Here is a 27,939-nt window from a genome sequence, read left to right on the forward strand (position 1 = left end):
CGGTCGGATTTGGCTTTAGTGAATTCGAAAAAAGAGAAATGATCAGAAACTTTGCTACTCGTCCCACTTATATATCTTGTGAAGGTGGGGGCGGTGGCGCAGCTCTAGACGCTACTTAGCTGTGCGGTGGCGCAGTCTTTGGAGGGAAAAAACCAAGAGCGTGGATATCGTCGAGAGAATACTATCAAAGAATAGACCTGGATGCTTTTGTGGACCTTGCATAGACACGGAGTATCCGTAACGTCGATTTATCGATAGGTAGACTATGTACTTTTTACTCTGGTGGCGAGGAATCTATCGATGCAGCTACCATTGATTTGCTGACGGATTCACCCTTTGATCCTCTGGACAGGCCTAAAAAAAAAATGAAGACACCGTTGGCCTCTAATACGGTTTAATTAAATCCCAAGAGCCAGACAACTTTCGAGTATACTTCGCTCACGGCTCTGTCCAAGAATATTTCCCTTTTAACCTAGGGCTCGAGGGGTATACAAGTTTCTTTTCAGACACAACTGCTAAGACTATTGTGGAAGGAAAGTAAATGGCCTACCTGCCAGATTTTGCTGATTCATAGAGGAGCTCAGGTGAAAAGTCTTGCGAGAATACGCTGCAGGTGATGGAGCGCGCCTTTCCCTTCAAACGTCACGCATCACAGCACTGGCTAAGATTCACTAAAGGCGAGCAGGTTGAGACCGCAATTTCCCGGGATTTTGGATATCATTCTTGATTATCAGAATCTCCTGATATTGTTTATACCAGAGCCAGGCTCTCCGCATTGCTCGGGCTCGTCCTTGTGCGTTCCACTTGCAATTTTGGTAAACAACAGACTCAGGGTCATCTGGAGCATCTGCAGAAGAATTTATCGCGCGTTGTTTAATGTAAAAACGGCCTCTAATTCAAAATAGATTTCATCATAGGGGAGCGTTGATATTCACGATTTCGTATGTCATGATTCACCAATGAATAGAAATCATTCGAAAATTTTAACACATGTGCAAGTGGTCACATCAGCAATGCTAAAACATTTCAAATAAAGAACTCAATTTCCAGTATCTTGCAAACTATGAACCGCTAATGCTCCAATCCCACAAAATGATCGACAAAACACCCAAAGGGAAACGGAAATGGAAAATCTACTCGTCATCGAAGAAGACGAACAGGCGGACCTCGATAGACCTGCGAGCAGGGGCATCCTCGGCGGTATTGTCATCCTGGAAGCCACCGTGGGGGCAACCGCGAACCTTGTCGGTGCGGGAGTCGTAGTCCTTGAACATAATGACCTCCTCGGGACGGAGGTTGCTGGGGTAGCGGTAGATGTAGTCGGGGTGGTGCTTGATGAAGTTGTCGTGCGACTTGTAGTACTTGGGGTCGTTGCTGCGCTGGATGCGGGCGACGTTGTTCTCGAAGCTGAAGTCTTTGACGCGGCTGTAGTCGACGATGAGCAGCGGCCAGCGCTGCACGGCGTAGCTGACGGGCCGCCACACGTTGACGATGGCCCAGCGCTTGTGCGAGGCGATCAGGCGCTGCGCCTCCTCGGCACCGACCTCACGCGACAAGTGGTCGATGGCCGTCTGGTGCGAGTTGTCGATGTGGATTGTGGAGGCGGGCTGCGAGATGCCCGTCTTCATGAAGAAGATCTCGTCGGGGTGGTAGCCGAGAGTCTGCTTGCGGACCGAGAAGTGCCAGGGGATGACAACCTGGGCGCCGGTCTTCTCCTGGATGAGCTGCTTCATCTCGGGCCAGTAGTGGTCGCGGATAAATTGCTTGCCCTCGGGGGTGGTGTTGTTGAGGAACTGCTCCTCGGTGAGGCTGCTGGGAAATTCCGTGACCTCGTAGCCCTCATTTACCAACTGAGGCCGAGGGTACTGCTCACGGATGTCTTGAATGGTGACATGGTGGACCTTCTTGGGGACCAGGTTGGTCTCATTGGTGGAGGGGTCGAGGTAGGCTTCCTTGCCATCGGTGGTGCCATTGAACATCTCAATGCGACCGGTGGTGAAGGAGGTAGTGACGGAGCCCATTTCGAAAGCGGAAATTAAATTTGATTGCAGGATGCAGAAAAATGGAGAGAGCAGAGAACACAGTGCTCGAGGCAGATGAGTGTGGAAGTGATGAGTGTGTGTTGGTGAGTGATGTATGGAGAAATGCAGTCAACAGGCTATACTTATGGAGTGCGACGCACGAAGGGTCGAACCACCAGAAACGTGCCAAACAACATAGTTGATGGCGCAGTGTGCTACACATGGCGGTGTTGAAGATGACCGGACGGACGGTAAGTGTTGTCCGACACCCGAATTAGAAGGGGCTAGCCGCAACGGGAAATTCGGGTGGGGCTTGGCCCCCATCAATGCAGGCACCGGCAAGCCCCAGTCAGCCCTAGTTGCCTGGACCACAACTGCGGACGGAGATTCTGCGCCACATCTACACGCCGGTTCACTTTACCGCCCGTCGCACCCTGCGTCGGCCCCGCGAAACACAGGACTCACGCGACAAGTGGGGCGCCTTTGCGGCCTGGACTAATTTGAGGCAAGCTGAGGCGGTGTTGGATGACATCGCTCCCGTCTCGTGGAAAATGCTCCTCCTCCGGCTCACCAAGCATACGGCCATTGTAGAATGATATTTCGATAAGGTATAAAGATGCACGGTTCCGCTCACACCACCACGCCACTCATCTGCATCCGCATCTTCTCTCATGTTCGCTGCCTTGCTCGCCTCAGTGAGAGCTTTCCTCATTCCGATCGTCCGCACTTTGCCCACTCAACGCCGCCTCGTCAACAACCACCGCGTCCTCCTCCGTCCCATCGTTATTCAGTAGATGTGCTTCTTCTGTCCCAACGACTCCGAAATCACCGCAATGTCTTCCTCCAAGAGAATCATCGACACCCTTCCTGAGAAGGAGAACCCCATGGAGATGGAAATCCTGATCCTGGGCATGCCCCGCACGGGCATCATCTCGCTGCGCACCGGTCTGGCCCAGCTGGGCTACAAGTGCTTCCACGGCCAGATGATGGACAAATTCCCCGAGCTCTACCCGCTCTGGGAAGAGGCCCTCCGCGCCAAGTACCTCGACGAAGGTGAGCTCTTCGGCCGGGCCGAGTACGACAAGCTGCTGGGCGACTACAACGTGTCGTGCAACTTCCCGGGCACGCTCGTCGCCGCCGACCTCATCGCGGCCTACCCCAACGCCAAGGTCATCCTCACCAACCGCGACGTCGACGCCTGGCTGCGCTCCATGCACCAGTCGGTCGACTCGGCCGTCACGTGGAAGAGCTTCGACTGGATCGCACCGTTCGATCCCGTCTACGGGCCCTGGTGGAAGTACCACAAGTTCCAGCACTTCCTGCGCCCGTTGCTAGCGCCCAAGGGCGAGCGCCAGGCCTTCATCGACCACTACGAGGAAGTGCGTCGCCTTGTGCCCAAGGACCGCTTGCTCGAGTACAGAGTCTCGGAGGGCTGGGAGCCGCTGTGCGAGTTCCTCGGCAAGAAGGTTCCCGACGCCCCTTTCCCTCACGTCAACAAGACTAGCCAGTTCCTCGAGGGCCGCACCCGCCGCTGGTGGCACGCTATCGGCTGCATGATGCAGAAGATCCTGCCGCCTGTCGGTGTTGCGGCGGCTGGCGCTGCCTGGTGGTGGAGGGCAACCCGGGTGTGAGAGCAGTGCATATCTTTTCTTGTGTTTCTTTTGACTTGGTCGCGTTGATATCACTGGGGCTCGGGAGCTATGGGGTTCATTGCATTGAGATCGGAAATTGGGAAGATTGTGATAGACTAGAGTCACTGGTTGCTCATTGTTGATATGACGGATAACGAATTTGATTTCGCTTTCTATTTAAAAACACTTTTTCGTGATGCCTGATTACCTGTATTTACAATGTGAACGCTTCAAAAGCATCCTGTGAAGAATCAGCCATGGCGTTGTTTGTAACACTGCGGTTGAGATTGGTATGTACCTCTACAGCTATCAGGCGTTCTTCCCCACAATCGGAAGAATGCGCGATTCTTGCTGCTCATGTGCGACGTCCGGCCCGAAACTTCCTGATTTCTGCCGTAAGAGATGGCCCTTCAGACCGAGAATCACCATCCTCGGCCGCATCAACGGCCTCAATCTATGTGGCACTTAATCAAAACACCCACCGGTGACAAGCATTGCTTGTAGAACTAAATCACCGTTCGCTCCTGCCGGAGCTGGTGGTGGAGAATTTACTTTTCTCTATTTTTAAGTTTGCAACAGAAAGCTAGGCTCAAAGTAGCAAATGCTAAAGAAATAAATTATACGTTGGCTCGCGCTTTTCGCAAAGACCTCTCTGATGAAGGTAAATCAGCACTTATAATTACTAGATCCAACGGGATCGGAGCTATAATGAATCCTTTAAACGGCTTCTTAACAGCGTTTCAGTTCTAATGATTAGCGTTTGAGATGGAGTTCCTAAAGGATCTTCAAAGGATTGGAGATACGAAAAGATAAGCAGCACCTGCCACGCTGCGCCACCCTGGGGCCGGCCCGCCTTGGCGACCCGATCCACAAACGCTCCCATCTTAACAACGAGACTTGGCTTTTGACAAGGCGACGGTCCGGTTCTTGGGGGCCGGTAACGCACGTGCCTATTTATGCATATATGCACAACAAAAGTTGTGCACGGCCGCAGTCGGTGCGCTAGATTGAGTCTAAATGCTGACCTTGGCTGCACTACCGGAATTAACGCTGTGCGCAGTACACAGCCGACTGTCGCAGATCATGGGAACATATTCCCTGCCCAAAAATAACATAAAGGCCGTGCGGGTTCGCCGGCGCTCTAACGTAGAAGCCTTAAGCGCTCCCACAGAACATCTTTGGTCATCTGGCTCCGGAGGTTAAGCCCACCAAGATCACGTTACATCCATCTCATAGCCTCACAAGCTTCTTTGAACTCCATTCCGTCACAGTCCCAGACAATGATACTCTCACGATCAACTGCAATCCCATCTGGGGACTGCCTCGACATCATCGTCGTCCCCGTTGCCTTTCTTGGGGTTCTCTTCACCTGCTTTTTGGTCTTTCTCATGCTTCGACGCTCTGTTCACGAAAGAAGAGACCAGTGTGAGTGACTTCTACTCTACATTTTCCCAACTGTAGGCTAATCTTACCATCGAGAAGCTGCATACCATTCTGTTGGAGAGGCGTAACGCACGAATATTCGATTTACGGGACATGAAATTGGCAATGATATTCGCAAGCAGAGTTAAAACGGCAATGAAAGTGCTTGACGGGACCAAATAGAGAAGAACAGAACGGACAGTCACCAGAACACCATATACCAAATCAATTTCCTTTGTCATTTAAAATCGAATCTCGATGTCTATGTATATTTTAGTTATCTCCATTTCGTACATGCAGTACAGTTAACATCGAGACTCAACGGATGAAATGACAAAAATACTTAACAGTTGACGAAAATTCCAGAGAGCAAATTGTTGATCGTAAACAAACCATTTCTTTCGTCATGAAAAGCCCCGTCTAAACGTTTATGTATCGTCGTGATCGCCATGTCATGTACAAATCCAAACAAATGCAGCGCACCGAAGACACAAAAGCCACACCAGCCAGTCCCACCCTGCTTACCACATCACACATTTTCCCATTGGGAATTCTTTTGCCCCTTGGATACAACAAATGAAATAATACATATGAAATCAAGGGCCAGTCAGCTCGATGCTCGAGTTGCTGCCGACCTTGGCCCTCTCGTACTCGTCCTCGGTAGAAGTCTTCTTTCCCGGCTGAGCCTCTGCCCAGCGGCCGGCAAAGGCGATGCCCGAATGGCAGACGGTCAACACGATGCAGGCGATGATGATCATGGGGCCCTCGAGGATCATGAACAGCACCTCGTCGTTGGCAAGGTGGCCGTTGAAGCCCTCGTTCAGCTCCGCCACGCGGTAGACGCAGCGGATGAAGATGGTGATGGTCGCGATGGCGATGGCTGTGGTGCATAGCATCAGTAAGTTGCGACTCGGAAACAGGGAAAGGAGACCAGAAGTGCTGGAGAAGAACTTACAGAACATGAACGCCCGGAACATGAAGCTCTTGCGCAGCCCCGCGAAAGCTGGGTCCAGCATGTCGCTGTTCTTGCGCACGCGCAGCCCGTACTCGATGCACAGCGCCATGAAGACGGCCAGCGACGCCACCTGCGAGGCCAGACCGGCGATCATGATGTTGATGCCGGCTTGGTTGAGGTCCGGCTGGTCGCGGTCCGCGGTGGCGGTGATGGCGCCGCCCGCGGCTTGCAGGATCAGGGAGAGCAGATCGCAGCACACGAAGATTATAGTGTAGGTCTTCGGCTTGACGCGCGAGATGGCGGGCGAGTGGGCGACGATCAGGCGGCCCAGGCAGATGTAGATGGCGGCACTGAGGAAGGCCGGGCCGATGGTGAGGCAGATCAGTTGCCTGGTGTATGGTCAGCTCGGTGCAACTGGATTCGATGATCGGCCGATAGGCGGGGAAGTGGCTGGTAGAGGGTAAATCTGTGACAGTAATGCAACTTACATGAGGAACGGGTCAAAGGGGAAGGGGTTGAAATGGAGCTGGACGCGTCCCACGTATCCCAAAATCTCCAGAAGGAGACCACCGAACATGCCGACCAAGAAGCCCCAGGTCTTGTAGCGCAGAGCAAGAATGCATTGAGCAATGAGCAGCACGCCGAAGATTGCCAGGTAGGTCAGGTTTCCAGCCAGTGTAGGGACATAGGTGAAATTGGCAAAATCGAGGGGGCAGAGATCGAGAGTGCAGTAGTCACCCGGATCGAAGTTCGGATCAGTCGTGTTAACGCCGGGGATTGTGAGGTTGGCATATGGAGACATCATTGTGAAAAGCTTGACCCGATTCGGCTTTGCGACTGGTGTTGTTGCTGCTGCGGAAACGCCGGGTAGTCTCTCAGTAGAGTAGCGAATGAAGATCGGGGCAAAAGGGAGGAGGATGTAGCAGTGAGCAGCAGTGATTGTGGATATCGAAAACGATCAGGCAGACAGCGAGCAAGTTATACCAAACAATTCTCATGGCTGGTCGCAGCCGCCAAGATAGGCAACCGATGCGATAGAAAGGATGGGATGGCGGCTGAGTCGAGTTGCATATACGGACGGACAAGGACCTTGGCAAGTCCGTGTCCGACCGTGTGGGGGCTGAAGTTCAGGCCGTATCCGACCACTCGGTTTCCCGAGTGCTACAACGGGCCGGTGTTTAAGGGTCCGACCTATCAGATCCTCCGCTTGGCACAGTCATCATCTGTGTAATTTTCCTGTTGTAGCGGTCGGATTGAGCTTGTTTGCCGTGTGCGCTCATTCCGCTCTCGCATCCGCGCTCGCAATCGCCGACCGACGACAAGAAAAACAAGCGCGGGCCGTTCCGCACTTATTCTAATCTGTTTTCAGCCCTCAGGCAGCTGTCGCAGTTATGCTGTGCCGCGCTGCTGCTGCGCCCCGCCCCACCTACCGTAGCAAGTGCTGACACACGTAGCTTGAAACACCGCATAAAGTCTGCCAAGCACACCGATACGGGCGGACAAGGAGGAGTATACGATGCGGAGTCGGAGTAGGAGCAAGAAGCACAAGTGCTGATTGACGGCTTGATGACTGCCCTGATAATAAAGCAGCTTTTCGCTTGAAAGCTTGTCATTCCCCACAAACGCCCTCTCACTCACACCCCACGTATCTTCCTCCTCGCTTGCTCGTCCACCAACAACACCAGAACAATGCTCTTTCTCTCCACCAATCAGCCAGTCATCCTTCTCCTCCTATCACTGTTATCGCTCTTCAGTCTTTCAAACGCAACAGTAGCTGTCGGGAGAGGCGCACCGGCGTCGGGCCCAGTCTACATTCTCGGCACACCGTCATCATCGTCGTCGGGTGACGGCGCAGCAGCAGTAGCCCGGGTCGGCAGTGCCCTGCGCACTCTCGGCTTCCCGACGACATACCTGCCATTCCTGGCCGACGACGACAACGGAAGCAACAACAACGCGACCACCTACTACGACCACTACGCTGCCATCATCTCGCGCGAACCAGGCGCGAAGTTCATCCTGCCCGCCGATTCCCCTTCCCCGTCAGGGAGCAGTTGGCTCCGCCGGCTGCTACAAGAAAAGCAGCGTACCAATGGCGCGTCGTTGCAGCCGCGCAGCAATGCCAACGACAACGCTCACCCCCATACGCTCGCCCTCCGCGCCCTATTCTCACAGCCCGCGCACTCGCAACAGCTGCTCGAGCTGCGTTTCGACGGCAACAACAACGCCGACTCCCATCAGAGCAACAGCGTCGCGCTGCCGCCGAGCGAGCAGCTGCAGGCGTGGGAGCAGCTGTGCGATTTCCTCGGGCTGGGCTACAGTGTCGTGGAGAGGCTGAAGCTGAGGCGGTTTCCTTGAAACGAGAACAATGATACTGCTAACTAAGATACCCTTTTTCCCCATTTTGTATTATCACTATTGGTTTCTGTTTCGGGAGACGGAGGAAGAGGAATGCAACACGCACGTGCGCGCTTACTGAAGTCAAAGAGGAGGGCTGGGAGAAAGATTAGGGCGGAGCTAGAAGAAGAGGCGGAATTATGACCGGGTAAACGGAGAAGAAGGCGTGGGGGCCGCCTAGAGAAGCCTGGAAGATGGATGGAAGAGATCCAGAATACCCCCACGGACAAGGGGGCCACCGGGTCGCTCCGGATAGTCGCTTAAGTTGTTCGCCTTAGAAGTGTAAGCAGAACATTCTATTCGCTGTGCAGTCAATTTTTGCTATCATGCTCATTTCCATTTTGCATTTTTCCTTTCATCTTCCTTTGGGATCGAGCGAGCGTTTCAAATCTGATTCCCGCCACCCTCCACAAAAAGGTTTGTGCAGAAGACTTCCTTCACAAAAGATTCTGTTTCATAATTCTCTGTCATACTCGTGTAGCGCTAGAGAAAAGTAATAACGAACCACCATCAGCAGGTCCCCTGCTCCAGCAAGCAGCTGAAAGGATAATACTATAACAAAAGAAAACCTCGCCCTCTACCAATATATAATTCTAGACTGTACGTGTATACCCACCCCGATTATAATCATGTTCACCATCCGCGCTACATATGTACTCGTGTTTTCATCAAATCCCAAAAGAGAACTCCGGCCCCCAAAATGCAATATCCCACTAACACCCGATTCGGTATAATCGACCGAGACAAACCGCGTCATCCATGCATGAATCTTCTTCTGCCTTCGCTTTCGGCTTCTACTTGTGCTTCGGTGACACGAAGGGGGCATAGCCGGTGCCTGTCATCGTTACACTTCGGTACCACCCACGCTCTCAAACCAACCAATCCGGCCCGCCAGCCGGATACAGCCAGTCGCCAGCCCCTCCGCACCCTTGCGGCACGCTATTGGCACTACTGCCATCGCCCAGCAAGAAGTCGAGCGGGAGATCAGGCAGCAGCGTCTGGTGGTGCTGTGGGGCGGCACCGTTATTAGCGACACTCACGTCCGGGCCCGGATATGAAACAGACCCCACAGACGGGTGATGATGCTGGATCTGGTGGGGCTCAGAAGCGAAATCTAGCCCTATTGGAAGCGAGTCTGCTGCATGCGGCTGCAGGTAAGACGACGAGGAAGCCGTCGACTCCGCGTGTGGCCGGTGATGATGACGAGTAGTAGTGGCGCTGCTCGCTTGTTGATGCTGATGCTGCATCTCGTGCAGGGACGGACTGCTGCTGGCGCTGCGGCTGCGGCAGTGGCTGCTTGAGCGGCTGCCACTACCGCCGCCGCCGCCGCCGCTGCTCAGCTGCTGCAGCTGCTCCCGCCGCGCCGGCGCGCTGTAGACGTCGAACCACTGCTTTATGCGCCGCACGCGTTGCTCGTACTGCGCGAACACGTTGTCGCCCTGCTGCATCTCCGTCGTACCCTGGCTCATGGCGCTGGCTAGGGCGCCTATGCGCTGTGCCAGGGCCCGCAGTGCGTTCGACATGCTGAGCGCAGCCCGCAGCTGGCTCATGGTCGACACGATCTGCTGCTGCTCGACGCTGCTGCGGTCGACGACGACGAGCGTGGTCGATGCTACGGCGAGGCGGGCTGCCACTGTCAGGCCGAAGCTAAGCTGGATCCATTCGGAGTTGTTGAAGGCCGTCTCGGCTCGGGCAGGCAGCGATAGGTAAGCATCGAGCAGGGACTTGCTTGCTGACAGACCGGCGCAGAGCACTTCTAGATGCAGCGGACTGCTGCTGCCGTTGGCCGCCGAAGAGGAAGGTGTCGGGTCGGAAGAGGATGACGAAGGGAGGGATAACATGCTCCAGTCAACCAGCGCAGACTGATAGAGGAATAGCTCCGCCGTATGGTACTGCATCAGTAAGGATTCTGTTATGCGGCCCCCACAAAACGCCAGATTAGCCAGTGGTCGCCAACAGCGGAGCGTGGCAAAAAAAAAAAAGAAAAAGTGATAGTAAGTGCTTTTTGGCACGCTCGATTTTTACGAGCTGCCAAGGGTGGGGCCAGAACTTACGATTTTCACTCAGCTCGAAAGGTAAGTTCGCCCGAAAGGCACTCAGCTCCGTCCGTACAGCGTGCACAGCCGCCTGGGTTGTTGGGTCATCGCCTCCGACAGGCTGTTGCTGTTGGGCGGATAGGAAATCGGTGCTCTCCATGATGTGCTGCAGCTGGACTATATGGTAGAGGTACTTGTCTGTCGGGGCCTCCGGGTGATTGGCCAACGATAAGCAGCACTCTGCAATGTAATCCGAGTATGGCATCGTGTTGAGCTTTTGGAGGAGTTTTGCTATTCTACGAAATGGTCAGTGACTGACTCTAGGATATACGGAATGCGTGTAGCGCACGTTGAGCACAGGTAGAAACACCCAGCAGCTGCACGCTGCTCTTCAGCGGACCGCAAGGGCGGGGCGGGTTCAGCGTGTGGGTTTCGTTGGCTTCCAACATTCGTTTTCCATGCCGCCGGGGGGCTGCGGTCGAGGCGAAGGTCGATTACGATGCTCACAGCGAGCTGGAGGTACTGCGAGTACAAACGTGGGCGGGCGTGATAGTGGCTCCTGCATCTTGTTAGCATCAGCGGGCGGGAGATGGACGTATGCACACACCATGCCAGGTACACTAGCAGACCCTGAAGCACGTCGAAGGTCAGGGCACCGATGGAGAGGATGAGCTCGCTAACAGCCTGCTTGAGGCGCTGGCCGAGCTGGCGCTGGACGGAACTGTCGTCGAAAGAGGTGACGGCCAGCACAGCGAGGAATAGGAATGGCCGTTCGATGCGCAGCTGGGCGGCCGAGACGTGTGCTGGTACCACGACGAAAGGGAAGTGTGGAGTCATACGCATCCTGAAGATCTCGACCAGCACGTCGGCCTGTGCTGCGGATACCAGGCCAGCGTCGATGACATCTTCATTGAGGTTTGAGGAAGAGACGGGCTGAGGCTCGGGAGAGAGCGAGTTGCCGGCGGAAGAGCTGGCGCGGCCACCCAGGAGGTCACGCACTTGAGCTTCTAATGCCTCTATGCGGCTGCAACGCGGTAATGATGAGCAAAAGCGGACCGACATGTGGCGGGTGCACTTACGCATCGCGCATGGCCGAGTTGTAGCGGCGGGTCGAGGGCCGGAAGACACAGTGCTTCCGCAGGCGGTGACAGCGATCGCATGCATCGCGATTCTGGGTGCGATCACAGCGGATCTTGGCCTGGAAGCAGTTCTGGCACGTTTTCGTCAGGGACATGGTGCGTTGCGGGTGCTGCTGCTGCTGCATGCTAACGGCGCGGGCGGCGTGGGGCTTTAGAGAAACGGCGGAGTGGGTCATCTCGTGGCCGGGGTACGTTCGATACAAGTAGGCAACACGAGAACCAGCCAAGGATGGTACAAAATAGAACAGTATTTCTGGCGTGTGGATCGCAATGCCGGGAGGCTTTGGGGGTGAATAAGCGGGAGCACCTGTATGCGGACGCAGGCACAGACCAGTGTTCCTCCGCACCAGCACGGTGGCTCGAGGCTGGCTGGCGGCACGAGCCCGCGCAGGGATCAGGCCCGATGCTGCGGCGCGAAGGATCTGGTTTTGTGCAATCGCAGAATTCCTGGGTGAGATTTGTGTAATGCGGGCGGACTTAAGGGCCGGTTGCACGGGCACAGTTTAGGCCGCAGCCCTGTCAGAAAATCGCGTGGACGAGTAATCTCTCTCTCTATAATTGATCTACCATCTTGCCGAAAACGCCCCATTGCCCAGCCTCCGGGCCACGGCTAAACCCAATCCTTCGCATCCCAGAAATAAGCACTGCGCCTAAACAACACCTCGAGCCCTGAACAGAAAACGGCCGCTCCACAGCCACCAAGTCACCGCCTTTTGAGTCCACCGCTCCTCGGTATCAGCTACTGCGCCATCGACCCTGTGAAGACCTGCAGCGGCCGCCACAGCATCGGCGTCTGGTGCATCGCCTCGCGCCAGTGTGCCATGACACCCGCTGTGCGCGACAGGCTGGCCATGGCGATGATGATGTCCGTCTCGAAGCCCATGGCCGTGTACAGGAAGCAGCCGTACAGGTCAGCGTTCGCCTTGAGGTTGCGGCTGGTGAAGTATTCGTCGGTGTTAGCCACACGGTCCACCTCAAGCGCGATGCGCAGCAGCGGGTTCTGCTTCATGAGCTCATTGTGCTCGTCCATCATGCCGCGGATGTACTTGGCGCGCGGGTCGACCGTCTTGTAGATGCGGTGCCCGTAGCCGAACAGCCGCTGCTTCTTAGCCTTGACGTCGGCGATCAAAGACGGGACGTTCTCAGGCGTGCCGACCTCCTCGAAACCCTTGTACGCCAGATCGATGGCCCCGCCGTGCAGCGGCCCGTACGCCGAAACGATGCCCGAGATGCTGCACGAGATGGGGTCCGTGAGCGTCGACGCCGCGTGCAGGAAAGAGGCGGTCGAGTTGGTCATCTCGTGGTCCGCGTACAGAATCCACAGCTTCTCAAAGCACTTCTCGATCTTCTGGTTCGGCTTCTGCGCCCCCGCCTCGTGGAATCCCATCATCAGCAGCACGTTGCCGATGAACGAACCGTTGGGGTCGGCAGGGGTGAAGGCCTTTCCGCGCTTGTGGCAGTACACCAACGCGATGGTCGTCGACAGAGCGCCCAGCGTGCGGATGATAGCAGCGTCAACCGCCGCCGTGTTGCCCAGGTACGCCGGACGGCCCGAGCTGTGCGTCTGCTGGGTACCCTTGTCGATGGCTGCATAAGCCGACAGCCCGGCCAGAATCATGGGGAAAGTGAGCGAGTCTCGGCTGTTGGATCGTCAGCAATCGTTCCAAAAAAAGGAAATTCGGGGACTTACGGGAACGCCTCGATGACATCGACCACGCTCTGCCGCACCACCATTGCCTCGGCCAAAGACTTCCTGAACTTACGCTTCTCAGCTGCGGAAGGAAGGTGGCCCCAAATGAGCAGGTGGATGACCTCCTCATAGTCGTTGTTGCGGAACAAGTCGTCAATTGACGAGTCACGGTACTGGATGTATCCGCGCTTGCCATCACTGCGAATCTGTCAGCACGTGAACCCTTTCATTTCGGATTAATCAATACTCACATGAGGGTGATGGAAGATTCCATGCAGGCCGTGTTCAGGTAGCCCTTGTCGATGATGCGCAGGCCAGACTCGACCTGGTCCACCGGATCCGCTGCCACTCCTGCAGCGGTAATTTGGCGGAAGTCAGTGGCCTTGATGGCGTTGTGCTTGATGTCGATGTTGTAGCTGCGGTTCGTGCGGTTGTCGGTGACGGTCAACGAGCCAGACGACTCGCCCATCTCAGCAGCACCGGCCGCCGACAGCGCCCACTTGCCCATGACCGTCGACGAGGCATACATGCCCAGCACCCGCTGCCAAGCAGTGATGCGTTCGGGAGAGAGAATGAACATGGTGAAAGATTTTGGAAGTGGCTAAATTGTGCCTGGGAGCAGAAACGGCAGACGCTAATGCAAGAAATGCAAGGGTAAGCGATTCCAAGAGTGGATGAGTCGAAGAAGAAGCTGATGCTGAAGATAGCTGCGATTGACGTCGCGCCCGCCGCATTTTATGCTGCATCGTCGCTGCCTCTTCTTGCTGAGGAAGGTGCTCTTTTTTTGGAACCGTGATAGTGCTTCGAGCCTCCACGCTAGGATAGGCCTGCTTCACGGCCGTCGAACACTACGGCCCGTAGTGTCGAAACACGGACAACGGGTTGAGGTTGTCCGTCGGAGTCAGTGATGGATGATGTCAGCTGGGATCGGTAGCCGATTGGGGGTCTTGTGGCGCGGCACGGCCTGGGGCTTAGCGCTCCTCCTCCAACACCACAACATGACGCTTGGCACTAGCGCTTCCCTTCTCCGTCCGTATCTCGGCTAGTCGGTCAAATGGCTTCACCCGTTAATACTGTCGACGAGCTCGCTGGCTTTGCATCCATGACACTGAATGCCGCACCATCATGAGAGATAGAGGCGGGCAATCTCCATACTCTGTTGCCGGGCCTATGGCAGCAGCTACGAGTGCAACACTTGTCGACCAGTCGCGGCTATCACGCCAGTCACTGGCAAAATCAAAGAAAAGCAGCGACGACGAAGAAAATCTCAACACGAAACCAACAACTCCCTCACGCGAACCATGGCATCGTCGCCTAAATCCCCTCCGCTGGGGCGCAATTCCTCCGATCCCCGCAGAACGAGCAGTGTGCCCTGAGTACAATGCCGGTTTCTTCGCAAAACTCACATTTGCCTGGATGACGCCTATCATGGCGACAGGCTACCGGCGGCCGCTCGAGAACAACGACATATGGCTGGTCAACCCGGACCGCGGCCTCGACACACTTTCCTCCAAGTTCAACGCCGCCTTCTCCCACCGTGTGCGCGGTCGGCACAAGTCTCCGCTCGCCGCCGCACTGCACGACACGTTCAAGCGCGAGTTCTGGCTCGGCGGCATCTGTCTACTCGTCGGGTCGCTGTGCCAAGTCATGGTACCGTTTACTCTGCGCTATCTCCTCGAATACGTCCAAGAGGCCTATTTCGTCAGCACCGCCGAGAGAAAAACAGCCAAAGAATTGGGCGAGACGCCTGGACCGCCACTGAGTAGAGGACTCGGGCTGGTGCTGGGCATCATGATAATGCAAATCACGCAGAGCATTGGGACCAACCAGTTCATCTACCACGGCTTCATGGTCGGCGCACAGTGTCGCGGCGTCCTGGTCTCCGCCATTTTCGACAAGACGCTGACCATCTCGTCGCGCGCCCGCGCTGGCACCACCGCTCCCGACGAAGCTCCCCTCGGAAACGAGAGTCAGTCGGCAGAGAACGTCACCATGGAGGAGAAGCAGCGCTTCGCGACGCGTTTCTTCGGTGGTCAGAAGGACGCCTCGACGGGAGGAGTCAAGTTACCGACGCACCCGCACCTTCCCGCGCCGGTGCCCAAGGGCGGCTATTCCAATGGGCGCATCACGAACCTCATGTCGACCGACACGGCACGCATCGACACTGCCGCTGGCATGTTCCATCTCGCATGGACTGCACCAATCACCATCCTGCTGACCCTGACCATCCTGCTCGTCAACCTTACCTACTCGGCTGTTGCCGGCTTCAGTTTGCTGTTCATCGGCATCCCTGCACTGACGCTCGCCGTCAAGTCGCTCATGCAGCGCCGCAAGCAGATTAACGTCGTCACCGACGAGCGTGTGTCGTGGACCCAAGAGGTTCTGCGCTCCATCCGCTTCGTCAAGTACCATGCCTGGGAGTCTGCTTTCCTCGAGCGGCTACGAGCTCTGAGGAAGACCGAAACGGGTATGGTGGCGAAGCTGCTTACCACGAGGAACGCTATCAACGCCATCAGTGTCAGCATGCCCATCTTCGCTGCTATGCTGTCGTTCATTGTGTATAGCGTTACAGGCCATACTTTGAGTGCCGCCCCTGTCTTTTCCAGTTTGGCCCTGTTCAACGCGCTGCGTGTGCCGTTCAACCTGCTGCCAGTAGTCATCAGTCAGGTGGCAGATGCATTGCAGGCTGTCAAGCGCATCCAGGACTTTTTGCTGGCAGAAGATCAGCAGGAGGGCATCCTGTGGGACGAGAATTCCCCCAACGGCGTCGAGGTGCGAGATGCAGACTTCGTTTGGGAGAAAGCCCCGGGACAAGATGAGGAGGACGAGGCCGACAACGCTGAGAGGGATCCCTCTACGGAAGATCTCCCAGATCAGCCTGTGTTTGGTCTGCCGAACATGGACTTTTCGGTGGGACGCGGCGAGCTCCTTGCCGTCATTGGTTCAGTGGGTTCGGGCAAGACTTCTCTCCTATCTGCCCTTGCAGGTGAGATGCGCAAGACACGTGGTTCCATTACTATGGGTGGCTCTCGCGCATTCTGCCCACAGGACTCGTGGATCCAGAACACCACTCTGCGAGACAACATCCTCTTTGGCAAAGACATGCGGGACGATTGGTACCAGAGTGTAGTGAGCGCCTGCTGCCTCAAAGCAGACATTGACCAGTTGCCTGCCGGCGAGGACACCGAGATTGGCGAGCGCGGTGTCAACGTCAGTGGTGGACAGAGGCAGCGCATGAGCTTGGCCCGCGCCATCTACTCTGACAGCGACATCATCATCATGGATGACCCGCTCTCGGCTGTCGACGCTCATGTCGGCCGCCACATGTTTGAGCAGGCCATCTGCGGCTTGCTCAAGGGCCGCTGCCGCATCCTTGCTACTCATCAGCTGCATGTCCTTGACCGTTGCGACAGGATTCTCTGGCTCGATGACGGCCGCATCAAGACCATTGACACGTACAGCAACCTCATCAACAATAACCCCGCCTTCCGCGCTCTGCTCGCGTCCACCATGTCCGAGAGTGGCCCCGATAAGTCCAAACTACAGCGTCAGCCTACGGTCAAAGGGCCGCAGGAGACCGAAGCCTCGCGCGAGGAAAGCGGGAACAAGAAGGAGCAAGGCACCCTTATCACTGAAGAAGAGCGGTCCGAGGGCAATGTGCCTTGGAGCGTATACAAGGCCTACATCCGCTCGTCGGGGTACCTTTGGTTCGGCATCATCCCCATCATCCTACTCTGCCTGGCCCAAGGCTCCAACACGTTGACCAGCTTATGGCTCTCGTGGTGGACGTCGGATCGCTACGGAATGACCCGCAACCAGTACATCGCCGTCTACGTTATGCTTGGCTTCGTTCAAGCAACGCTCATGTTCGCCTTTTCCGCTGCCGTCTCCCTGCTGGCTGCCCGGGCATCACGCGTCATGTTGGACCGGGCCACTACCAAAGTACTCCACGCACCGCAGTCCTTCCACGACGCGCAGCCGCTAGGCCGTATCGTCAACCGATTTTCCAAGGATGTCGACGTTATGGATAACCAACTGCCGGACGCGCTACGCATGTTCATGTACACGCTTGCCATCATCACCAGTGTCTTCACGTTGTTGATCTACTACTTCCACTACTTCGGCATCGCCGTCGGCCCGCTGGCCATCCTTTTCCTCCTTGCCACGGCCTACTACCGCACCTCGGCCCGCCACGTCAAGCGCCACGAAGCCGTCCTCCGCGGCAAGCTCTTCGCCCGCTTCGCCGAGAGCGTCAGCGGCATCACAAGCATCCGTGCCTACGCCGCCCAGCCGCGCTTCGCCGCCGCTGTACGCAACGCCGTCGACGACATGAACTCTGCGTACTATCTGACGTTCGGCAACCAGCGGTGGCTGGCGACGCGCGTCGACGTCGTGGCCAACGCGGTGGTAGTGACGGTCGGGTTGCTCGTCGTGCTGATGCGCAACGAGGTCGACCCCAGTATCTCCGGCGTCGTCCTCTCCTACACGCTGTCGATCGTGCAGATGATGCAGCTGCTGGTGCGGCAGCTGGCCGAAGTCGAGAACGCGATGAACGCAACGGAGAGACTTCATGCATACGGCACCGAGCTGGAGACAGAAGAGCCAGAACACGACAACGGGTCTGACCCATCCCACAGCAACGCGCCGCCGCAGCTCAACAACTGGCCCTCGGCCGGCGCCATCACCCTGACCGCCGTCTCGATGCGCTACCGGCCAGACCTGCCCCTCGTCCTGCGCGACCTCACCCTCTCCATCCGCGGCGGCGAGAAGCTCGCCATCGTCGGCCGCACCGGCGCCGGCAAGTCGTCCATCACCTCCGCCCTCTTCCGCCTCGTCAACCCGCTCGCCGCCGGCCAAATCGCCATCGACGGCGTCGACATCGCGCGCGTCCCGCTCCAAACGCTGCGCAGCCGCCTCTCCATCATCCCGCAGGACCCGACCCTCTTCGCCGGCACCGTCCGCTCCAACCTCGACCCCTTCGCCCAGCACGACGACCTGCACCTCTGGCGCGCCCTGCGCCAGGCCGGGCTCGCCGCCACCACGCGCCTCGACGACGCCGTCGACGAGGAGGGCGCCAACTTCTCCGCCGGCCAGCGCCAGATGCTGGCGCTGGCACGCGCCCTCGTGCGGGATTCGCGTATCGTCGTGTGCGACGAGGCGACGTCTTCCGTCGACCTCGAGACCGACGCCCGCATCCAGCGCGCCATGCAGGACGCGTTTCGCGGGAAGACGGTTGTGACGATCGCGCATCGCCTGCGCACCGTGCTCGGGTACGACCGCGTGTGCGTCATGGATAAGGGAGCTATCGCCGAGCTGGGCAGCCCGCTCGAGCTGTGGGCGCGGCAGGGCGGCATCTTCAGGGGCATGTGCGATCGGAGTGGGATTGAGAGGAAGGACTTTGAGAGGGCGATGGCCGGGCCGGCCGAGGAGCACCTGAGGCAGGTGCCTAGGGCGAGGGTGAGGAGGAGCGTGGTGGGGAGCATCGGTCGGAGTATGATGGGCAGCGTGGTAGGAACCGTGAGGGGGGGTGTCAGGGGAAGCGTCAGGGGGAGCGTGAAGGGGAGTATCAGGTCGCAACATAGTGTGCGGTCGAATCGGAGGTGGAGCCAGTTCGGCATGGGCGGGGTTGACGAGGGCGACGGCATGTGGGGGAATAACTTGAACGAGATGCTGGACGACGTGCTGAAGATGCAGTGGCGCATTTAGCGTTGAGCATTTAGCCTGGCGTTTTGATTTTTCTCGGAGAAGGTTTGGATGAATGGCGGACTAATGATGATACCTGTAGATGCTGAGATTACGCGATATGACTGCATATAGGAAATAGATACGAAGCATGGAGATTGACTTCTTTTCAACATCGAATTCAAAACGTGAAGAATTGGGGAAAATACCAAACAGGACCTTTTCTGTGAATTTGCTACTAAATGAAAATGATGCTGAGCTTGAGAAGCTACGGCAAGGGAAGTGGATGTAGGAGATTTCAAGGTCGGCCATTGCATGTTCAGGGGTGTCGTTAGGATATATGATGGATTCAGTGTCCACCGACCAAAGTTTCGGTGGCCACGTGCTTGCATGAGGGTTTTCATTCAAAACATCACGCCTACATCTTTCACCAAAACTAAAGAAGGGCGTCCCAACCGCAGAATCGTCCACAATCTCATCCACTGAGCCCATACAACGGCGTCAAAGTCCTCCAAGCCCACGCGGCGACACCATCGACCATCCTCAAATCTTTAATCCACTCCAGCATCAAAACCACGCTCTCCTCAATCCTCGCTCGCCCCAGCCTCTCTCTACAGATGTCCCACAAGAGCTCGTTCTCCTTGATGGCCCGCAGCACAAGCAGAAACATGACGAAGCTCTGCGTCCAGGCGAAGATGTTAGGAACAAGCCGCTTCTTGTCGCAGACGGGCGAATACGCCACGGGCCACTGCAGCATACTGTCCACGGCGTTGACGAAGCCGTCGACGACGACGGTGGAAGACGCCTGCGCGAGCAGCAAGGCCGGCGGCACGTGCAGCGCCTTCCACACGTACGGGCGGAAGATCATAAAGCGCGCGTAGTAGTAGCGGCAGCGCAGCTGGGCCAGTAGGATGTCGATGTGAGGAAGCAGCGTGCCGCGGGAGGACATTTGCTCCTCCATGTTGTCGTAAGTCGTGCGCGCGGCGTCGTCCCAGCGCAGCTCGGGCGGGAGGAGCGAGCGCCAGACGTCTAGTTGCCGTGAAAGCTCCGCGATGATGATGGTTCGGTCCGCTTTGTCGCCGTCGTTGCCGCCGCTGGCTGCTGGAGGGCGTTGGCTTTCGTTAACTAGTCGGAAAATTATGCATAAGGGGCGTTGATGGGATGCAACTTACGGTCGTAAAGCTCTTCAAACGAGCGGTGGATGAGACGGCGAAGGGATATCATGCTTAGGAAGTTGTACTGGTACTTGCTCTCGATGCTGAGCTCACCTCCAAAGTCTCGTCGGTCGTCGAAGTCTGGCAGGGCGATGAACTCTTGAAATCCTGATGCGTCGCTCCGGGGAAGGTTCAAGTCGAGGTAATACCATCTTATGCTCGTCAGCAAAGCGGCTTGATATTCTCGAGCCAAGTTCCCCATACGATTCTATAACGTTGCACGTCCAGTAGACCCTTCTAACCATGTCTACGCCATGGGAGTTCCAGTTCCGTTCAATCCGCAAGACTGCCTTCATTACCTCTGTGGCGGTCATGATCAAGCGCCAGTGTTCCTGGGCATTCAGTCAGCTCCATTTCGCTCTGGGTATCGGGCCTGTGATTTACAATGTGTTTGGAGCAGGCCTCGTAGAACATCCTGTAGAATCCCATCAACATGTAAGACTGAATAATTTCTCAGTAGATATACTCACGCCATCAGCACCATTGCTTGTGCATTTTCCACGGTGCATGAACCCATCACAAAGCCAACTCTCCTCCTCGCTTCATTGAAAATCTCCAATGCAGGAGGTCTCTCAGCCATACCGCCACGTATTCCGCTTCCCTGTACTAAGGGGCTTCCGTTTGTCCCATCACAGGCCAGTGCACCCAAAGCCAGGACCAGCAAGGCGAGCAGGGAATATAGGCATCCGTCTGCAAAACCATATCTCTTGACTGTTGGCAGCACGCCGTCCATAAAATCCCGGCGATCGAGAACCGGGTAGACCAGATTGTACGAACCAAAGTATGTATGAGCGTACCTGTCCATCACTTCGGCGGTTAAGTCCGGAAAAGCGATCCGCGACTGTCCTTTGTCTCCTCTGACGATGTGCAGGCTGGTTCCACGCAGGAACACATCGCACGGCAGCGCTTTGGACTCGTTCAGTATCGCATGGCGCACCAGCCAGCCCGAGCCTTCAGCTAAGATGCCCTCCAAATCCTTCGCGGTGGTGCGGTCCGCGCCGGCGAGAAGTAACTGCACCGACGGCCATGGGAACACGGACAACGCCCCCCGCAGATCCTCCTCATCCAGCACGTGCGGCGGGCGCTGTTGCCGGGGGATTTCCAATGGGGCCATGGAAGCGACGGCGGTGGCGTCCACGTGCATCGGCTCCAGAACCTCGCCGCCTTCCCTCCAGGACATTATTGGGGGAAGCGGCTGCGGCTCAAACCCTTGTGGGCGCTGTTCCATCATATGGTCTAACTTCCTGTCGATGCGCTGCATTGTGGCCAGTATCGTTTCAGCCGTCTTATCTCTCCTAAAGTCCGTGGGGTCTTCATGTCAATTCTTGTGCGCTCTTCGCTCATTATTCTCCTCTGCTCTCTTTTTTTCTTCCTCGTTCCCAGGCTCCTTTGACTAATCATTTGGTACCAGTGCTAAGACTCGGTCAGGGTAGAGAGAAAGAGAAAGAGAGATAACGGCACGAACGAACCCGCACACTCACTTCGTCGGCCGAGGTTCGCGATATAAACATATCAGATCCAGTCTTTCGCACAACCCACATCTCGGCCGCTGCTCATCGCAGCGCGTTTTCCTCGTCCGGCACGTCTCGCACGCCTGCGCGGCGATAGGGTTGCGACGGCGGGCGGCAGCAGTCGGGCTGCCCGGATGATTGACTGACTCGCCCGCTGATCCGGACGATTGTGACGTTTCGACTGAGCGTCTGCGCATGGCCGTGTTTTTATCGGCGCTGTTAGCTGCACGCGGCGCTTCTTCTCCGTCTTCTTCTTCTTCTTCTGGCGGGGTAGGAAAACAGAGTAAACGCACCTTTCCGCGTAGCTGGACACGCTTCTACTTGTATCAGTATTTCGCAGGATATCTACCCTCTCGAGATTTGTGTCGTCATGGCATCGCCATGATCGTTGAGATCGTTGGGCCTGGCGGAAATGGTTCCGACGCGGGAGGGGTCAACTCCGACGGCGATCCATTCAACCACGTGTTGGCGTTTTCGTTGCCGGACTCCGCCGTGATATTATAGGCTCGGCGAGACTGTGCCGGCACGAGGGGGAGCCATAGTATGCTGTCGTGGAGATCGAAGTCAAAGACATCGTGCCGTCGTCAGGAACGGTCACTAGTCCAGCGCCTGCGTCTGCAAGGGCTACCGTGCACCCCACTGGTTCGGAGGTATGCATCGGATTAAAAGAGTGGGTCGATGTGGAAGGGAAGCGTTTCAGATCGGGAGGATGGTGGAAATCGTCTTGCTTTCGCTGGGCCCTGACTGTTCGTGGTCAGTTTATTCGTCTATGATGAAACAGTATCGCAAAAGGTATGTCGATTTTTGATTTCTTAGTGCGATACGTAAGCTTTGAACCACGTTATCTTTGAAGATTTTACCACGTGACGTATGACCTCACTGCAGACCCATCTTTTTGGCTTTCTGAAGAGAGAATTTGCTCCCGTCGGCTGGCATGGCAGTATATGATAGAAACTCGAAGGGTAATTTTGACATGGGTTGGCACCGGCTGAGAAAGAGAGACATCTCCATCGTCTGATTCCCTGCATCAGATATCTTATGTTCGAATAGACGACTAATGTAAGTGCTGGGAAGCCGCAAAACTTGCATGCTCCCTTTTCAAAGGTCGATGTTGGACATCCAGATAAGGCTCATGCAAATATGTTGAAATTAGGCGCAATAGAGAGGATCGCACCATTTTTGAAGAATACTTTCCTTTTACCCTCTGACGGATGAAGAAAACCCAAATTTGCTGCATCCTGGTAGCCCACTACACATAATCATATCGCAAGTATTATATGATTTGTATGTCAAATGAAATATAATAGGTTGGGGTTCAATTCTGAGGGTGCCTGAACACCAGCGCGGTACATAAGGTAGGGCTGGACGGCATGCTGATGAAGACAACGTTGGGGAGTGAAATCTTTCAGCCTCGCTAAAAGCTGTGCAAATCTGACATTCAGTATGGACAGCTATGGAGTCAACCTTCATGTTTCTCCTACTAGTTTAGGACACCCACGAAGTCTCTCGGTTCAAAGAAAGCCGAGAGAAGGGCGGGATTTACTTACGAATCACACACTCGAGGCTGGATGAAAGTACGACATGGCGTCATCTTCCATATTTCCAGGTAAAAGGCCTGTGTGTAGCGGTCAGTAAAGGAGTCCATTCCTAATCTGCGAGAACCACTTTGCCGAGGCATATCTAGTGATTAGTTTAGTAAACAAACCGCTTGCGACGGCTTCATACGTCTTGGCGTGCTGTACCGAGGCCGCTCATTATCTTCTGCTAGAATCCGGCATGACAGTTCGAAGCCCAACATGTATGTGGCGCCGAAGTCTGACATGATGGCGCAAAAAAGATAGCAGAGGAACAAATGGTTTCCGGGACGAAGCGTAAAAGTGGAAGTCTAAAGCCGTGCCGTGACGCTTTTCTTCAGCAGCGGCACATAAGCCACTGACTAGAGGACAGTCCAGGCCGTGTTTGCGGCATATGTTTGCCATTCAGGGATCCGTCTGGCGGGCTATTCCTACCATTGTGGCTGTGAGCTTATCCGTGAGAAAGTTTAGCCCGAGCGTATTAGCGTGTTTTTAGGTAAGCTTCCCGAGCCACCGGGCTATTCGTGCCGTCGCGGCTCTTAGCTTCCCCGCAAGCAAATGCCGGCCCGAGCGCCGACCGGTACGTCCTGCCACGCCGGATTCGAGCTTCCCCACAACCCCAGAATCTCTGCCCCGGACTTCGCCCCGCAGTCTACACCCCAGATATTCGCTCGTGATATCACCTGTGTATATAAAAGGATGCGCACGTCCATTCCCTTCGTCCGTACAGCCCAGTCGGACACTTCTTTCCTGTCCCCTGCCAATCTCCTTCAGCATGGCGTCCATCGACATTTCCAAGGGCACCGAGCACCTTGAAGAAGTCGTCGTCGAGAAAGACGACAACCGGAACCTGGACACGATTGAGGATGGCACACCTGGAGCCTTCGTCTGGCTGTGTGCCGCTGCCGCCGCCATTGGAGGCATGCTTTTCGGCTACGACACCGGAGTCATTTCTGGTGTGCTTGTCGTAATCGGCTCCGACCTCGACAACAAGGCCTTGTCCAGCTCCGAGAAGGAGCTTATCACCGCCCTCTGTGCGGCTGGCGGACTTTGCGGCGCAGTAATAGCTGGTACGACGGCCGACAAGTACGGCCGCCGTCCTGCCATCTGGTTCGCCTCCGTCCTCTTCACCATCGGTGCCGTCATCCAAGCCAGCTCCTACACCATCTCCCAGATGTCAGTCGGTCGCTTCTTGGTCGGCCTGGGCGTTGGTTCCGCATCCACAGTAAACAGGCCCCTCTTTTCCTCTTTCCCTTTGAACTCCCCTCTGACAATACCTAGGTCGTCCCCCTTTACATCGCCGAAATCTCGCCTGCCCGCTTCCGCGGCCGCATGATCTCCGTCGACATGATCTTCCTAGGCGCGGGTTCCGTGCTTGCCTACGCCTTCGACGCGGCCTTCGCAAGTGTCCCACACGGCTGGCGCTACATGGTCGGCATCGGCGGGCTGCCGTCGATCCTGCTCGGCATCCTGCTCTTCTGGTGCCCCGAGTCGCCACGACAACTGCTCTTCCACAACCGGACGGACGAGTGCGCGCGGGTGCTGCGCAAGATCTACCCGCGGGCGACCGAGGAGCAGCTGCGCGACAAGGTGCGCAGCATCGAGCTGGGCGTGACGCAGGCGAAGGCGCTGAACGAGGAGATCTCGGTCGTGGCCGCGCTGCGCATGCTGTTCGGCGTGCCCGCGAACCTGCGCGCCGCCGTCGCCGCCTGCGGCCTGATGGCCGTGCAGCAGCTGTGCGGCTTCAACACCCTCATGTACTACTCGTCCACCCTGTTCGACATCGTCGGCTTCCACAACCCTGTCGCCGTCGGCACCGTCGTCGCCGGCGTCAATTGGATCTTCACCATCCTGTCCATCTTCCTCATTGACCGCGTCGGCCGCCGGCGCATCCTGCTGTGGACCATGTGGGGCATGCCCGTCTGCCTCGTCGGCGCTGCTGTCGCTTTCAAGTGGATCCCCATCGACCAGCAGACGCTGACTGTGACGGAAGATAAAACTGGGCCGCCGGCGATCATCGTGCTGGTCTGCATGATCCTTTTCGTGGCATTCTATGCTGCTGGTCTGGGCTGCGTGCCATGGCAGGCGAACGAGTTCTTGCCTATGGAAGTGCGCGCTATGGGCACCATGCTCGTGAATATCTGCAACTGGTAAGATCTTCTTTGTTCATTTTGACCATATTTTGCTGACATATTTTGTTTTCAGGGGCCCCAACATCATCGTAAGCGCAACGTTTCTGTCCATGATGAAAGGAATCTCGCCGTCCGGCACGTTCGGTTTCTACGCTGCGCTGTGCTTTATCGGATGGATCTTCGTCATCTTCTGCTTCCCGGAAGCAGCCAATATGACATTGGAGGAGGTTCGCTGCGTGTTTGAGCACGGGTTTGGAGTGAAATATGCGGAGGAATGGAGGAAACAGCGGAGCGTGGATATGAAGCAGGCAAAAGAGGAAGTTAAGGTGTAACTTAGCATCATGCACGCCTTTCAAGGCAAGTAAACAAGTTAGACGAAATTAGTACTGAGAAATCTTGCGTAGCCGAAAATGTTAGATGAAAAATTATCACCGTTATCAACTCATTGTAAGAGTAGTAGATCAAGAAATAATAATGAGCACACGAAATAACCGCAAACAAGAAACCAAATCTCCTCGTCGATGATCTATTTCCTCTGCAATGACGTGTACTCACACAACATAGAATAGCGTGCGCTCGTTGTCTGATCGACGGAGCCTGCCGTTGAGCCATTTCAAGTTCCATCTCATGCCCCAGGCAGCAAGCATACACGCCAGAGAAAATCCTGCGCTGGAACCCATGGCAATGGCATATCGCGGCTCGTCGCTCTCCGGCCAAAGATACTGCACATCGCGTTAGCGTGAGATTTAAGGTGATAACGGAATACATACCGGGGTCCAAATGAAGCTGACGTTGGCAACCGAATTGACGATGCTGTACGCCGAAGCCTTCTTCTCCTGCGTTTGCCCACAGGTGCTCCCAACCCAGCCGAGAATAATGCTATTCACCGCGTATGTGCCGATAGTGAAGACGAACATAGCAAAATACCGCACGCCTGTATTGAGCGTCGCGCAACCCGTCACGAATCCAGCGATAGCGATAATCTTGGCCACCGTGATATGCCACGTCCTCTCATTGAACCGGCCAGATGATATTGACCAGAAAATGGATGTCAGACCCGCAATGAGGTATGGCGGGCATGTGAGCACCAACGTGATGGTCGTGTTGAAGCCAAGGGTTCTGCACACGTCAAGTCAACTTCCACCGCGTCGAAATTTAGTCATGCCGGTACTCACTCGACAACCGTGGGAAAAAAAATTCTTGAACCCGTTAGCAGCTAGGTGCATGTGCTGCATAAAGGCAAAGACCCAGACGCGATAATCCAGAGCGGCTTCTTTCAGCCCCGCAAAGGTGGATGAAGCTTCGCGCTTGCCAACAGTGTCACGAACGATCCGATCGTGAGCTAACTGGCGCTCTTCAGGCGTGAGCCAACGAGTCGTGAGAGGGTTGTCTGGTAGAGTGAATACTGCGCCGAGAGCTACCATAAAAGTAACAGCGCCTTGGAGAATAAAAAGCCATTGCCAGCCGGCAATTCCGCGAGTCTTGTCGAGGCCGTCGAAGACGCCGGCAGCGATAAGCCCCGCAAATGCAGTCGCAATAATGTTGCCAGTGTAGAGAATAGAAATACGAGTAGCGACTTCCTTGCGTGTGTAGAAGGCTGAAAGAAGGTAAAGCGCTCCAGGGTAGTAGGGGGCTTCAGTAACACCAAGGAACAGGCGAGTGAGCAGTAAGCCAGTGTAATTGTGGGCGAGGGCAGTCAGAGCTGAGACAATAGCCCAGACAGCCATCCAGAGACTAAGCCAGTATGACGGGCGGACGCGAGTGAGGATCATGTTGGACGGAATCTGACCTACAAGGTAGCCAACAAACAGAATTGAAACGCAGGTCTGGTACTCGGTGGACTTGAGATTAAGATCCTCTTCTAGGTCATTGAGCCGCGCGAGCGCAATGGCATTTCGATCCAGATAGTTGAGCCAGAACATTAACCAAAGAGTTGGCTGTCGTGCGTTAGTGGTACTGTCTGCCACAAAACTCCGCATCAGATCGGTAGCTCACCATAATCCACCAATCAAGCTTCTTCACGAGCCTTATTTCCTCGGGAGAACTTTTCTCGTGAGCGCCAGAGTAGTCCAGTTTGACATCCTTCTCTTTCAGATCATGGTCGACGAAAGAAATGTTGGTCTCGCTATTCTCAATACGCTCCAGGGTTGCTTTCTCGGCCATTTGCAAATTTCTGTCAAATTGGATGGAGATGCAAGAGAAGAATGATGGTGCTGGTCCGATAAGTAGAGAGCGCAAAGCGATGAGAAACACTTCATTATAAAAACGCTTCATCGGCCTTCACGAGCCTGTATCTCCGCAACTCCCCAGAGTCTCGCCTTATTTCCCCGCATTCCTCCTCGCTTCCCCTCATTTCCCCAGATTTAGCCTCGATCCTCTTCCTCGCAGGGTCTGACATTGTCTCCAATACACGTAGGCATTACGGTGAAACCGAGGCACAGGACCGGTTGATCATTGAGCCTGAACTTGTTTCCAGACTCGCGCGTATCTGCTGACGGCAATGCAGCGTCAGTTATCATGTTGAAGCCAATCAAGCAG

At 55.7% G+C, this 27,939-nt stretch overlaps 10 protein-coding genes across 10 annotated transcripts; 4 read left to right on the forward strand and 6 right to left on the reverse strand.

The window, feature by feature from the left end:
- Positions 1–1,133: 1,133 nt before the first annotated feature.
- On the reverse strand, positions 1,134–2,021 carry LTHEOB_10987 (uncharacterized protein; the record flags this gene model as incomplete). Its single annotated transcript, XM_035507692.1, has 1 exon — positions 1,134–2,021. The coding sequence occupies one exon, from the start codon at positions 2,019–2,021 to the stop codon at positions 1,134–1,136; it is 888 nt and encodes a 295-aa protein (XP_035366918.1).
- An 833-nt stretch (positions 2,022–2,854) lies between these two features.
- On the forward strand, positions 2,855–3,652 carry LTHEOB_10988 (Nad dependent epimerase dehydratase; the record flags this gene model as incomplete). The annotated part of the gene is made up of 1 exon (XM_035507693.1): positions 2,855–3,652. The coding sequence occupies one exon, from the start codon at positions 2,855–2,857 to the stop codon at positions 3,650–3,652; it is 798 nt and encodes a 265-aa protein (XP_035366919.1).
- A 2,018-nt stretch (positions 3,653–5,670) lies between these two features.
- LTHEOB_10989 (Rta1 domain protein) lies at positions 5,671–6,834 on the reverse strand (the record flags this gene model as incomplete). The annotated part of the gene is made up of 3 exons (XM_035507694.1): positions 5,671–5,954; positions 6,030–6,418; positions 6,518–6,834. 3 exons carry the CDS (start codon positions 6,832–6,834, stop codon positions 5,671–5,673), a joined length of 990 nt encoding a protein of 329 aa, XP_035366920.1.
- Positions 6,835–7,718: 884 nt separating this feature from the next.
- Positions 7,719–8,384, forward strand: LTHEOB_10990 (uncharacterized protein; the record flags this gene model as incomplete). The annotated part of the gene is made up of 1 exon (XM_035507696.1): positions 7,719–8,384. One exon carries the CDS (start codon positions 7,719–7,721, stop codon positions 8,382–8,384), a length of 666 nt encoding a protein of 221 aa, XP_035366921.1.
- Positions 8,385–9,292: 908 nt separating this feature from the next.
- Positions 9,293–11,723, reverse strand: LTHEOB_10991 (uncharacterized protein; the record flags this gene model as incomplete). Its single annotated transcript, XM_035507697.1, has 5 exons — positions 9,293–10,332; positions 10,478–10,755; positions 10,809–11,018; positions 11,067–11,483; positions 11,539–11,723. The coding sequence occupies 5 exons, from the start codon at positions 11,721–11,723 to the stop codon at positions 9,293–9,295; spliced, it is 2,130 nt and encodes a 709-aa protein (XP_035366922.1).
- A 614-nt stretch (positions 11,724–12,337) lies between these two features.
- Positions 12,338–13,868, reverse strand: LTHEOB_10992 (Citrate synthase; the record flags this gene model as incomplete). The annotated part of the gene is made up of 3 exons (XM_035507698.1): positions 12,338–13,238; positions 13,289–13,486; positions 13,540–13,868. The coding sequence occupies 3 exons, from the start codon at positions 13,866–13,868 to the stop codon at positions 12,338–12,340; spliced, it is 1,428 nt and encodes a 475-aa protein (XP_035366923.1).
- Positions 13,869–14,458: 590 nt separating this feature from the next.
- On the forward strand, positions 14,459–18,994 carry LTHEOB_10993 (Multidrug resistance-associated protein 2; the record flags this gene model as incomplete). Its single annotated transcript, XM_035507699.1, has 1 exon — positions 14,459–18,994. One exon carries the CDS (start codon positions 14,459–14,461, stop codon positions 18,992–18,994), a length of 4,536 nt encoding a protein of 1,511 aa, XP_035366924.1.
- Positions 18,995–19,445: 451 nt separating this feature from the next.
- Positions 19,446–21,415, reverse strand: LTHEOB_10994 (Transcription factor; the record flags this gene model as incomplete). Its single annotated transcript, XM_035507700.1, has 5 exons — positions 19,446–20,095; positions 20,143–20,336; positions 20,389–20,516; positions 20,569–20,599; positions 20,982–21,415. 5 exons carry the CDS (start codon positions 21,413–21,415, stop codon positions 19,446–19,448), a joined length of 1,437 nt encoding a protein of 478 aa, XP_035366925.1.
- A 2,629-nt stretch (positions 21,416–24,044) lies between these two features.
- On the forward strand, positions 24,045–25,733 carry LTHEOB_10995 (Sugar/inositol transporter; the record flags this gene model as incomplete). Its single annotated transcript, XM_035507701.1, has 3 exons — positions 24,045–24,494; positions 24,551–25,419; positions 25,475–25,733. The coding sequence occupies 3 exons, from the start codon at positions 24,045–24,047 to the stop codon at positions 25,731–25,733; spliced, it is 1,578 nt and encodes a 525-aa protein (XP_035366926.1).
- A 219-nt stretch (positions 25,734–25,952) lies between these two features.
- On the reverse strand, positions 25,953–27,564 carry LTHEOB_10996 (MFS transporter; the record flags this gene model as incomplete). The annotated part of the gene is made up of 4 exons (XM_035507702.1): positions 25,953–26,123; positions 26,172–26,520; positions 26,749–27,338; positions 27,397–27,564. 4 exons carry the CDS (start codon positions 27,562–27,564, stop codon positions 25,953–25,955), a joined length of 1,278 nt encoding a protein of 425 aa, XP_035366927.1.
- Positions 27,565–27,939: the final 375 nt, after the last annotated feature.

The sequence above is a fragment of the Lasiodiplodia theobromae genome (assembly GCF_012971845.1).
Source record: "Lasiodiplodia theobromae strain AM2As chromosome Unknown scaffold_43, whole genome shotgun sequence".
NCBI classification, from domain to species: Eukaryota; Fungi; Ascomycota; class Dothideomycetes; order Botryosphaeriales; family Botryosphaeriaceae; genus Lasiodiplodia; species Lasiodiplodia theobromae.